Source organism: Natator depressus, chromosome 14, assembly GCF_965152275.1.
Source record: "Natator depressus isolate rNatDep1 chromosome 14, rNatDep2.hap1, whole genome shotgun sequence".
Lineage (NCBI taxonomy): Eukaryota > Metazoa > Chordata > Testudines > Cheloniidae > Natator > Natator depressus.
The window spans coordinates 14,349,977-14,363,033 of NC_134247.1; the positions used below are offsets into that span (position 1 = coordinate 14,349,977).

General features: G+C 48.3%; 1 protein-coding gene across 1 annotated transcript; it reads left to right on the top strand.

Annotated features, from left to right (window-relative positions):
- Positions 1-5,874: 5,874 nt before the first annotated feature.
- OTOP2 (otopetrin 2) lies at positions 5,875-12,755 on the top strand. The gene is made up of 6 exons (XM_074971469.1): positions 5,875-6,280; positions 6,783-6,919; positions 7,668-7,726; positions 8,792-8,922; positions 9,547-10,442; positions 12,585-12,755. Exons 1-6 carry the CDS (start codon positions 5,875-5,877, stop codon positions 12,753-12,755), a joined length of 1,800 nt encoding a protein of 599 aa, XP_074827570.1.
- Positions 12,756-13,057: the final 302 nt, after the last annotated feature.

Here is a 13,057-nt window from a genome sequence, read left to right on the forward strand (position 1 = left end):
CAGTGCCCCTGCACTGCTCCCAACGGCACCTTGGGTCCATGCAGGGGCCTGGGATGTTACCTGAGTGAACATGTCAGCACTTAGACCTGCCCCAGAGATAGGATGACCAGATGTCCCCATTTTATAGGGACAGTCCCGATATTTGGGGCTTTGTCTTATATAGGCAGGTGCCTATTGCCCCCAACCCCGTCCCAATTGTTCACACTTGCTATCTGATCACCCTCCCAAGAGAACACATTTCGGCTTGTCTAAAAGCACAGGATCCGCAGTGAACCGTGAGACATTCCCTCCCGACTTGCCCGGATGTAACCGAGAGCAGCATTCGAGGGAGAGCCCAGACTTGCAGGGGGCAGCGTTTTTACTGATTTCTAGGGTTTATTTTTCAGAAAAGTATGGCTCAGTTTTTCACAGTAAAAGACGTAATACAGCTTGAGCATGCGTGTGGGCACACTAGCTACACACCAGGAGCGGCATCAGCCCCAGCCGTCCACCCAACCACCCCCTGCTGCCCAGGGAAGCATACAGGGCACCTAGAGAACTGGAACCAACAGCAAGCTCGGGGTGTGGGCTCCCTGAAAGGGCTCCAAAATCCTCCTTTCCCCTCCCCCCCCCCCCCCGCCAGCAGAGAACCCAGCTGGTTTATCTGAGGCCTTCCCTCAGGAGGGGGTAGGATTTGGCCTGTCGGTAAAATGGCAGCACCTCCCCTAGAGCTACAGATCAATCCCGAATTCCCTGGCTGGAACATGCTGGTGCTGACCCACACTCTGTGCCCTGCAGGATGCTGGGAGACTTCAGTACGGACACGCTGCTCCACCCTCCTTCTGCCAGACCTGGCAGGATGCATGGTCCTGTGGCGCCCTCTGCTGCTCAGCGAGGCCAAACCACAACCAGCCCATCTGCCAGACCAGCCACATGGTTATCCCAACACGTGGCCCTGACCTTTGATTTTCCTTCCTCGAGTTCACTGGCGCGCTTTGCAGTGTAATGTGCGGAGAATTTCCTGTTGCTCCCTTGACATTAATGGGAGCCAGGCCACTAACATCCCTGGGCACCTGGCCTACAGTTCATCCCTATGGCATGGGAAAGGGTGAGCCTGTGGGCAGTAGTGACCACAGCGCTAGGGGAAGCAGTAAGGCTGCCCATCAGTGCAGTCTGAGTCCAGGATAGGGGAATGAAGACAGAGAGGACTGGGAGGGGAGAAGGGTGAAGGAGGGAAAGAGAAAGAGAATAGAAAAGGGAGAGAGCGAGAGAGGGAAAGCATCACTGATGGGAAGGAATGGGAGGGATAGCGAAAGGGGCAAGGAGGAGACGGGCAACAGAAAGGGGGAAGAAAAGCCAGTGACTCCGGAGCTTCGGGCTGCATTTGCGAGTGGGCTAATGAGATAATCAAATGACACTTAGCTCAGCCCATCTCCAAAGCATTTTGCAAACACTAACTAAACAACCCTCTCAACCCCCTAGAGATACAGGTAAGTATCCTACAGCCAGGGTCAAATTCAGGTGTGGGGTCCATTGACGACAGTGGATTTGCAGCCCTTCATATTACATCATGTCTGAACTCAGCCCAAAGAGGTTAAGTGGTAGCTAAAGAGATAGTTGCCAGTTTTAAGGCTCTCTGTATCCTTCCGGAGGAAAGACAATATAGTAATGCAAACTATTTGTTACTTAGATATTAGTTATTCTCATCTTATTATTAATGGGCCTGTTCTTGTAACTCCTGGGGTTCTCAGAGAACTGCTCCATGAAGGAAATACTCTCTCCTCAGCTCTGTCTAGTAAGGGGAAAGAGCAACATGTGGGGCGAGGCGAACAAATGAGATAGAACAAGTAACAAGAAAGCGACTGGAGCAGAAAAGGGTATTACAAAAACCATGCCAGCCAGCAGAGGGCAGGGTAGGGAAAAGATATGAAGATGGTCAGGGACAATGTTGCAGAAAGAAGAGACATTATCACCCAATCTATCCCAACCCCAGGAGAGGGAATTACTGGAAAGAAAACAGAAAATAGACCCATTTCTGCCATAGACAGACAGTCTGATAAAGGGAAAACACATGGAAGAGGTGAAGCTAGAGTGAAGCCCGTAAAATAGCCCATTCTTATTAGGCAGCTTTCCGTCTTAAGCGACCATTGCCAAAACACTGAGTAAAACTCGACCCTACCCTACTGAGACCACCTCCATTAAGCAACCAGCTTTGCCCACTGCTGAGCAGCCATGGGAGAACAGTGCATATGCTACTTGTATACACTCCATCAGTGACAAATCAGCTTGTCATTTGAAGAAAAAGTAGTCAGGTAAATTAACCAGCAACAAAGGAGAAGGGCAGCCCCAGCAGAGCAAGCCCGGGGCTGCGTTTGGATGGAGCAGTGCATGGAATTCAGTGACTGAAGACAACAAGTCCTACTCAGTCCCAATAACATACCTCCCCGTCCCCAATCACTGATCAAGCAGAGAAAGGCTGAGGAGCACCCAGGACTGAATGGATATGGGAGTGGATTCCTTTCTCTCCCTCAAACATGTGTCCTGATAGGGCAGACTTGAAGTATGTTGGTAGAGCAATGTGGAGTGGTTTAGTGCCCACGCCTGAAGTACTTTATAGTGGGACCGAGTAGTCCATAAACATTAGCTAAGATCAAATGGAGTGTCAGTGTAGCGTGTAATACATCGTCTGTCAGGGCAATCTAGGTTGCCCTTGCAGGGGCCTGGACTTGATCTAATGGATCTTTGATCACAGAACTTTACCTATGTTCCTGTGACCTAGAGGGGAGCCTCATGCCATGCTCAGTAATGTTCATACCTCGTGCCCTTCAAAAGCAAATAACTCTTATCTCCCCATCTCTCTCTTCCCCAAAACCAGCCCATTGCACACAATGGATCATGGGAGTTTCACTGAGAGGTTTATGAAACAGCACTGTCAGCTCCAGAGATGGTGTAAATCAAGACGATGCCCAAATAGATATAAATTCTGCGACTGTCAAGATTTGAGGGAAGAGGAACCTCGTGTAGCAGCCCAGGTAAGATCAGAGAATCTGTTGGCAGGCGTAAAAGCAGGTTGGTGGAATGGCTTTTGGCTTTAATAATAGCTTTGCTCTCAGAGATACTTCAGCCCAGGTTTCCCTAGTGATAAATTCAAAGTTTTATAAAATATTAATAAAGCACTGAGCTTAACCTATTTGTAACAGGCTTTGGAGGAGTTGGAAAGCTAGACAAGCCCACTAAGGAACCTGTTTTAGTGCCTAAGCTTGCTGCAAACTACACTGTGTTTTTCTAATGGATTCCTATTCTTTTAGGTTTATCATTGTAATAGGTCTGTTTCTTTGCAGGAAGCATGACATTTTGTCTGCACGTTTTGTGGCTGGCATTTAAATCCAACCATGTTGGTCATTTGCCCTAAGACCTTTGATCTTGCCTGCATTCTCATGCCTTCCAATAGTTCATGTCAATAAACATTTAAATGTTATATTATATATTAGGGGGGTGTTACCCTGGGGAGTTAATATTTGTGTTAAACTGACATTGAATTAGCTCTCAAGCATTGATTTGAGTTTTCAAAAGTGACAAAACAGTGAGCACAGCCCATAGGGTCTCAGTGACCAAATGCTACTGAGGAAATGTCTTGCTGCCCTTTTAAACAGGCTTCTTCAGATCTAATGATTCCCTTTAGCAGAGACAGATACTGAATCTCATTCCACTAACAGCGGAAGCAAGGCATGCACACAGCACAAAAGGTGCAACCCCAGGAGAAGTTACACACCTTGAATTGAGGGGAACACCACCAGAATGGTACAAAGCCAGGCAGGGGGGAAGTCCCCTCATGTGTCTCCTCCCAGGAGCGGCACTCACCCGTGCTACTGACCATTCTCTAGCCCTCCATGGTCGGCTCCTCACCGGATCTTATCCCAAGAGCATGCTGGCTGGCAAAGTTCCTTCAGAGAAACGCAGTTGCAGCAGGTGTTTCTCTGAATGCGTGGGGAGTTTGGAGAGAGAAACGTCAGAAGTCAGCTCATCCTTAGTTTTAGTGCATGCTGGCTTCTGCGTCCCCCCCACTGTTCCATCTCCCTTGAACCCCCTGCCTCTCACCCTCCCCTTTGGTTCAACCCTGAATCTCATTCCAACAACAGCAGGAGCAGGGCATGCGCATGCTGCACAAAAGATGCCACCCTATGAGAAAATAGTAGTGATCCGACTTCAAGCATAGTGAATGCCAGTGAAATTGAGGTAGGATCAGAGGCTAAAATAGGGAAAGAACAAGTTAGGAATTACTTAGGCAAATTAGATGTCTTCAAGTCACCAGGGTCTGATGAAATACATCCTAGAATACTCAAGGAGCTGACTGAGGAGATATCTGAGCCATTAGCGATTATCTTTGAAAAGTCATGGAAGATGGGAGAGATTCCAGAGGCCTGGAAAAGGGCAAATATAGTGCCCATCCATAAAAAGGGAAATAAGGACAACCCAGGGAATTACAGACCAGTCAGCTTAACTTCTGTACCCAGAAAGATAATGGAGCAAATAAAGCAATCAATTTGCAAAAACCTAGAAGATAATATGGTGATAAATAACAGTCAGCATGGATTTGTCAAGAACAAATCATGTCAGACCAACCTAATCGCTTTCTTTGACAGGGTAGCAAGCCTTGTGGATTGGGGGAGGGAAAGGGGGAAGCAGTAGATGTGGTACATCTTGACTTTAGTAAGGCTTTTGATACCATCTCGCATGACCTTCTCATAAACAAAACTAGGGAAATGCAACCTAGATGGAGCTACTATAAGGTGGGTGCATAACTGGTTGGAAAACCATTCCCAGAGCATATTTGTCAGTGGGTCACAGTCAAGCTGGAAGGGCATAACAAGTGGGGTCCCACAAGGATCAGTTCTGGGTCCTGCTCTATTCACTATCTTAATCAATGATTTAGATAATCGCGTAGAGAGTACACTTATAAAGTTTGCGGACGATACCAAGCTGGGAGGGATTGCAAGTGCTTTGGAGGATAGGATTAAAATTCAAAATGATCTGGACAAACTAGAGAATTCAATACGGACAAATGCAAAGTACTCCACATAGGAACAATCAGTTGCACACATACAAAATGGGAAAAGACTGCTTAGGAAGCAGTACTGCAGAAAGGGATCCAGGGGGACCACAAGCAAAATGAGAGTCAACAGTGTAACGCTGTTGCAAAAAAAGCAAACATCATTCTGGGATGTACTAGCAGGAGTGTTGTAAGCAAGACACAAGAAGTCATTCTTCCACTCTACTCTGTGCTGATTAGGCCTCAATTGGAGTATTGTGTCCAGTTCTGGGCGCCACATTTCAGGAAAGATGTGGACAAATTGAAGAAAGTCCAGAGAAGACCAACAAAAATGATTAAAGGTCTAGATAACGTGACCTGTGCGGAAGACTGAAAAAATTGAGGTTGTTTAGTCTGGAGAAGAGAAGACCAAGAGGGGACATGATAACAGTTTTCAAGTATATAAAAGGTTGTTACAAGGAGGAGGGAGGTAAATTGTTCTCCTTAACCTCTGAGGATAGGACAAGAAGCAATGGGCTTAAATTGCAGCAAGGGAGGTTTAGGTTGGACATTAGGAAAAACTTCTGAACAGTCAGGAAGCTTAAGCACTGGAATAAATTGCTTAGGGAGGTTGTGGGGTCTCCATCATTGGAGACTTTTAAGAGCAGGTCAGACAAATACCTGTCAGGGATGGTCTAGATAATACTTAGTCCTGCCATGAGTGCAGGGGACTGGACTAGATGACCTCTCGAGGTCCATTTCAGTCCTATGATTCTATGATTCTTTGATTCAGATGGAGTGATCCTTTTATTTCTGGGGTTCTGTTCCTGACAGCAGTAACACTTGGCTTTGGCATTAGTTGAACCATGACAGAGAAGCCCGTGCAGACAGACAGCGAGATCAGTCGCGAAGACTCCATCATGGGCTCAGGTCAGAGAGAAGACATTGCCAGCAGGGCCTCCAGCCCAACAGGCTCCTTGGGCCACCATCCGCACTCGCCCCCCTCGACGCACAACCCCAAGGAGATCTGGAAGAAAGGAGGCCGCATGTTCTCAGTCCTGCTGGCCGTCAATTTGGTGCTACTGGCCTGCACCCTGGTGAGCAGTGCGGCCTTCAACCAGGTAGCTGTGCATGACTATGACGTGTTTTTCCTGCTGACCGTCATGATGCTGATCTGTATTGCCTGGACACTCTTCTACCTCATCGTCACCACTAAGCGCCAGGATGCCATCCTCTACAAGGACTCCCATGCGGGACCTGTCTGGCTGAGAGGTAGAAAGCCACCATGGATGATACCTTGGGGTGGCGGGGGGTTGGGTGGAGATGGGATCCCATACAAGCTAAGCACTCTGTGGGCAAAGCATTGCCCACATGGCCTCGTAGGGGCCCTTCTCAAAACATCACTCACAGAGAACTTCAGAAGGTTCCTTTCTTTAGTGCTCTGGGTCTGAGGGTTTGACTGCTCCAATGATCAGTCTCATTAACCTGCTGGATCCGATACTTACACAGGAGGGTTCTCTGACGTACTCTGTTATTTTTCAGCCTCATCATTCACCATTCCAAGGGCTGTTGGTGCAAAGGATTTGTAGGCTTTAGAGTAAAAAGAAAACTGGGACTACTATAAAGGGGAAGCCCAAAACGCCATCTGCCTCTACATGGCAATGCAATTTCTCTCCCTCCGCTGTCTGTCTAGACAAGTGTGGGCTCACCTACGTCTACCTGTCCACCCCCACCATGCGCACATCATCTCTAATTGCCTTTGCTTCCTCAACAGGAGGCCTGGTTTTGTTTGCCATTTTCACCCTCGTGATGGACGTGTTTAAAACTGGGTATTACTCCAGCTTCTACAACTGCCTGTCCGCCATCAAAATTATCTACCCTATCGTGCAGGCTGTGTTTGTGATCGTCCAGGTGAGCGTGGGCTCTTTCAGTGCCCAGGGGACAGGTGGGGTGAGCTCAGGGACAATGCTTGACCTTCCCGGGGTGCTGATCGCTCTTGGACCGGTCTCTGCCCAGCGAGCTTAGCTGACTCCTAGATCCATTCTAACCTAGCAGAGCAAACTCAGCTGACTAAACTCCTCAGGGAGCACACTTCCCCGTCCGCCAAACCATATTTGATCTGTGGTGACTTACTCTAGGTCAAGGTTCATAACTCTTTTCCATACTATGACCTGCTATTATTTGCATAGCAGGACTGGTCACCTGAACCCCCCAGCCAGGTTCTAGCCAGGACTTCTCTCCCATTTAGCAACATGGAAAGGGCAGGATGGCCGTAACCCCTGATATCTGTTCATGATTGTCTGTGGGGTCTCAACCCCCAGGTTGGGAACCCCTGATGGATGTCAATACTGTGGAGCGGAGAGGGCTGGATGGGAGCAAGGGATAAGCAGGAGCAGCCTGATGTGCAGCAATGGTGGGCAGAAGAAGGAGCTGCGGAGGCAGAGTGGAGAGCATGGGAGGGCTACAGCACAAGGCAAAGTAAATGGGGCAGGAATGGATGGCAGAGGAGCGACACGGTTGGGAAAATGGGCCCAGTGCAGCAGAGAATAGGGCAGGGCCTGACTTTCATTCTGCAGAGCATGGAAGTGACCAGGTCTGTTTCTAGTCTGACGCTGCCACTTTGAGGGTCAGTCTTAATCAACGCTTATATTTCTTTCAGACCTACTTCCTGTGGATTTCTGCCAAAGACTGCATTCACGTGCACCTGGACGTTACCAGGCGAGTGTTTCTCCCAGCTGGGCGTGTTCTCTTCTGCACTGGTCCCCATTCCTCTGCTGCTGCGAGCCTCCCCTGCAATTCGCTGCAGCTACAGGGGGAACATTCCTACATTCTTTCATGTCAATGGGTCTGTTACAGGATTATCCTACCAGGCACACAGAAGAGATGGCCCCGTGGTGAAAAGTGGAGAGCTGTCACTTGGTTTCCAGCTACCCTGAAGTGCTAAAAGGGGAGGGTCCGTTCACAGATCAGGTTCAGTAAGCTATAGAAGTGGGGGCCAGCTGCAAAACTGAGAGGCAGAGCCAGGGTTTTGGTTTGAGCGCCTCTCCAATGTAATCCCGGCCCACGCAGTGTGGCACTCTGTCCCCCTTCAGTGGTGGCTGACCCACAGATAGATGTTAATGAGCCGGCTACCATGGGCACTCCTGTACTAGCAACTCACCCGTTAAGATCCAGAAGCAGGAAGACCGATCCCCATGCAGGGGCACAGCCTTACACTAGCACATAATACTTAAATGTTAAAAAAAAGTCCTGGTCACTTCCCCGGTACTAGGAAGGAACACAAAGGAGCGTCAGGAAGATCAAAAGGCTGATGGAATGAGAAACCAGACCTCAGATGATCATATTCACTTTTGCAAGACTGGATCCACCTTTCTGGACAGGCCAACCCTGACCAATTTACTCTACATACTTCCATCCACACCCTGTGACAGACTGAGCCAGAAACAGTGAGAGACGAGACTTAGTTGGTGCTTACCAGGCAGGGTAGATGGTATGAAGAGTGACGGGAATGAGAGAGAGCAGTTAGGGCAGCAGACAGGGAATCAGGACACCTGGGTTCTCTTCCTGACCCTGCCACAGGCTCCCTGTGTGACTGGGGGAAAGTCACTTCCCCTCCCTGTGCCTCAGTTTCTCCATATATAAAACAGGGATACTGATACTTGCCTGCCTCACAGAGGCAAGGCTTAATTCACTCATGTTTGAAGAGTGCATTGAGGCCTAGAGAGGATAGGTGCCAGAGAAGCAGACTTTGCCTTGATTCTATCTGTCTCTTCTCTCATACAGGTGTGGCTTGATGCTGACGTTGACCACTAATCTAGCCGTGTGGATGTCGGCCGTAACAGACGAGTCCGTGCATAAATCGCACACAAAATTCCAGAATGTAACAGAAGGAACACACAGATGGATCATGAAAGGTAATTTGCCCATTAGTAAACCCAGCTAATTCTGGAGCTGAGGCTACGGAGTTAGAAGTCTTTCTCCGGATCAGAGTCTGATACCCTTACTCCGGCTCAGTAGCAATTTCATTGATGAGTGAATGCAAGGGGACTGCTCAGAGTAAGGTGCTATCTTGTGTGAGTAGGGGTATTCCAATCTGGACCTTAGCATTCGTGTCTTGCTTTGTGTCCAGCAGGAGTCATGGGGATGGAGGGAGAACCTAGAATGAACAGAGGAGGAGGAGGGGAGAGGAGGAAAAGAAAAGGAAAGAGAGAGAATGAAAGAAAGAACCAGGGTGGAAGAGGAAAGGAAGGAAGAAGGGATTAGACAAGCCCAGATAAGAGAAGAATGTTCACTAAACCAATTGTTTGACAAGGGGGAAAGCAATCCCGAAAGGCAGAAACCAAAGGGAGGCTGAGGTTTCAATGGGCTGACTCTCAGTGTCCAGGCAACCCTGGGTTTTGGGGTCCTGAAATCTACTTGTATCTTTGGTCCTGCATTTTAGTGACCATCATTCTCCAGAGTGAGGCTCTTCAGGTCTGTTAACAAGTGCTTGTTCCCCACAGTAACAATGTAACATGTATGTGTTTTTCCTGTTCCAGCTGGAACGGCAAGTGACTCAATAGAAGGCTGTAGTTGTACCAGTGAAATTTGCAAGATCTTCCAGAGTGGCTATTTTTGGTTGTATCCCTTCAACATTGAGTACAGTCTCTTTGCCTCTGCCATGCTGTATGTGATGTGGAAGAACGTTGGACGCCTCATAGACCACCACACCCACCATATCCACCACCTGAAGTTCAGGCTCTTCAGAAGGACCTTCTTTGTGGGCATCATTTTGGGGCTGTTGATACTGGTGAGCGGCCTGGCGGTCCTTATTGTTTATGAGGTGCAGGTGAATGCCAGTGGCCAACCAGACAAGAAAAATGAAGCACTCATCATGTATTACACCTTCAACATAGTTTGCCTGAGCCTGATGTCTCTTGTCTGCATCGGAGGTTCCATTGTCTACAGGTTTGATAAGAGAGACATGGACCACCACAAGAATCCAACCAGGACTTTGGACATGGCCTTATTGCTGGGGGCTGCCGTGGGGCAATATGCTATCTCCTACTACTCCATTGTGGCTGTGGTGGCCAGCACTCCAAGGGATGCCATAAGTGCCCTCAACTTGACCTACTCACTGCTGATGATCGCCCAGCACACCTTCCAGAACATCTTCATCATCGAAGGCCTTCATCGGCAGCCCCCAGAAGATGACCACAAAATTCATCCTCACCAGAAGGACCTATATGGACTCACCTTTGTCAACATCAATGCTGTATCCCTTCGCGTCCCCGAAAGCAGCAGTGCCCTGCCATCCCCCTTGCCCCACGGTCAAGGTGCGGTAGCAATTCAGCCTTCAGACGTGGTGCAGTCCATAATGGTCCCCAAGAAGGTGAAATGGAGGAGGAAGTTCCTAAAGGAGATCTCCTTGTTCCTGCTCCTGTGCAACGTAATTGTAAGTGACAGTCAGAAAGGGATTTTTTGGGAGGTGGGTGGGTCAGTGGAGGGCAGGAAGTCATGTCCAAGAGGATGTGGTCTAAGGAAAATGTTCCTTTTTCTTACCTTAAATCTCTCACTTAAATCAGAAGTTGCTGCATTGAAGTCAGTGGAGTTATTGGAAAACAGTCTCTGCTGGTGTAACTAGGCACAGCTCCCTTGATTTCAGTGGCTTTTTGCCCATTTATGCCAGCAGAGAACTGGAGCCCATAATGTTGTAGAATCAGTGCAAAGGAGAGGAGAATCGGGGCCCAATATTTTTCATTAAGCTTAATCCTTTGATGCTATGTTTTTAATGTAGGGAAAAGGCATTTAGAGCCTGATCTAAGCCATTTTGTTATATGTTAGACAGCAAAAGACATGATATCAGGTGATCAGTATTGAAGTAGCATGCGTGAAATCCTAGCTTCATTAAAGCCAATGACAGAACTTCCATTGACCTCAGTGGGGCCAGGATTTCACCCCATGGGTCAAATTGTACTCTCAGGATCTCTATTGACAGGTGTAGCTCAGAGCATAATCTGGCCCCGAAGAGCTTCACTTAGAAGCCTGCCTTTGATTAGCAATTACACTTGATTAGCAGCCACGATTTTCATTGCAAGCCCTAAGGGAAGCCAATTAAATGTAGCATGACCCCCTTCCTTCCCCCCCAGTGTTTTGAAGGCATTTTGATTTACAGGAAAGCTGTGGAGGAAATACACACATTTCACAGGAGCTATGTGTTAGCCGATGGCCAAGGATGTTTGGTGAGGTGCCAGCTATGCCCGTTTATACCATCCGTGACTTTAACCGCTAGGACGCACTGTCCCTTCGCGGCAGGCAGCCCGGGCTAGGCTGACGGATGCCCCAAGGTCCTAAACACCCGTGACTTTAACTGCTAGAGCTCAGAGCTCCTTCGCAGCGGGCAGTCAGGATTGACTGACAGGCGCCCCAAGAGTTTGCCCCGTGGAGGCGGCACAACTCAACGCTAGGCTCTTAGTACTCTCACCTAATGGCCAGGCTTTATAGCCAAAACCGCTGAGGTTCTTTAATTGTGTTGGCTGCTTTACAGTAAACCAGAGAAACAAGTCAGGCTTATGCACAAATGGTTACCAAAATTTATTAAACTAGATTCTAATCATGTGGTTACAAAATTGCTAGTGCCTACTTATTTAAATGTAGAGATGTTACACACACACAAACAAGTTACAAAACTGAAGCCACAATCCCAAAGAAAGAAAACAAAGTATAGAGCTCTATTTCAAAATATGTGTACACTAAAGATAGGAGATCAGGTGTGGGTGCTTCTTACCCTCCTTGCATCTCTCGATTCCAGCGGTGCCAAGCCAGGATCGGTCACTCAATTCCGCGGAAAGACGAATAAGGGACAAGGCTTAGGGACCCTCTTAGCTGCAGAAGCCTTGGGAGGCTGTCACTTATCTGACCAGCAGATAGATAGTGAAAAGCACTCAAAAATCATGGTGCTGTAGGTCCCCTACTTATACCTCTGTACTCCTTTATTCTCTTTCTCCTTTCTTATGCCAAATTGGGGCTGGTCTGTCTGGGCGACGCCAGCTCTCGCAAGAGTAGTTTACACTTGCAAGGGAGAAACAATAAGTTTCGACTACTGGACATTTCTTTTATTAGGGTAAATATTTTCCCAACTAGGATGTTGGTGTGTGTGCATCATGCTATTTAGTAGGGGCTAAGAGCCATGTCTGTCACAGCGCCTCTGCCTGCTGTGAGCCTAATCGTTGTATATGTTCCCAGAGGCACATTGTAGCAGCACACCTGTGCTTCTCACAGCTTCAAAGGCTGTGCTGGAATTTATGTTAAGTGCCCTGTTGTTTTGGCTCCCCTGTGTTCCCAGCCATGCTGGTCTGAGAGGGGGGGCTGGCTGTCTGGCTACACTATGGCTTCTGAACAAACCAGGCAGAGACGATTTAGATAAAGAGCCTCCACTCTTTTTCTGTCTCTAATATAGTCCTGAATTTAGAAGATTTATCCTTTCCCTTCTCCCTGATTCTTCTGCCCTTTGAAGCTCTTAGCAGCAGCTACAGCTTCTCACCCCATCCCATCCCTCTCACTGAGACTGTCACGTTTGTTTCCCACCTCCAAACAGCTCTGGATCATGCCAGCATTCGGCGCCCGGCCGCAGTTCGACAATGACAAGGAACTCAACTTCTACGGCTACTCGATGTGGGCTGCCATTGTGGACATTTGCCTGCCCTTCGGGATCTTCTACCGCATGCATGCGGTGGCCAGCCTACTGGAGGTCTACATCATGTCCTAAAAGGAAGAACACCTGCTCTATCAACCCACCTTTCCCGCCCCGGGACTGAAAGTCTGAGCGGCTGTACTGAAGGGTTTGGGGGTTGCATGCATCTCACGCCCTAGCGATGACAGGGCATTACTGCACCGCCGTGGAAATAATCCACTCATAGTCCCAGGTGTTGTTTTCTACTCGTGTATGAGTGCGCGTGTTTGATTTCAATTATTGCTTTAAGTTCTAAGGCTTTTAGAAAAGTGGAACGTGTACAAAGTAGGGCAATGAAAACCACGTGCAGTTCATTCAAATCGATACCCCTTCCTCCT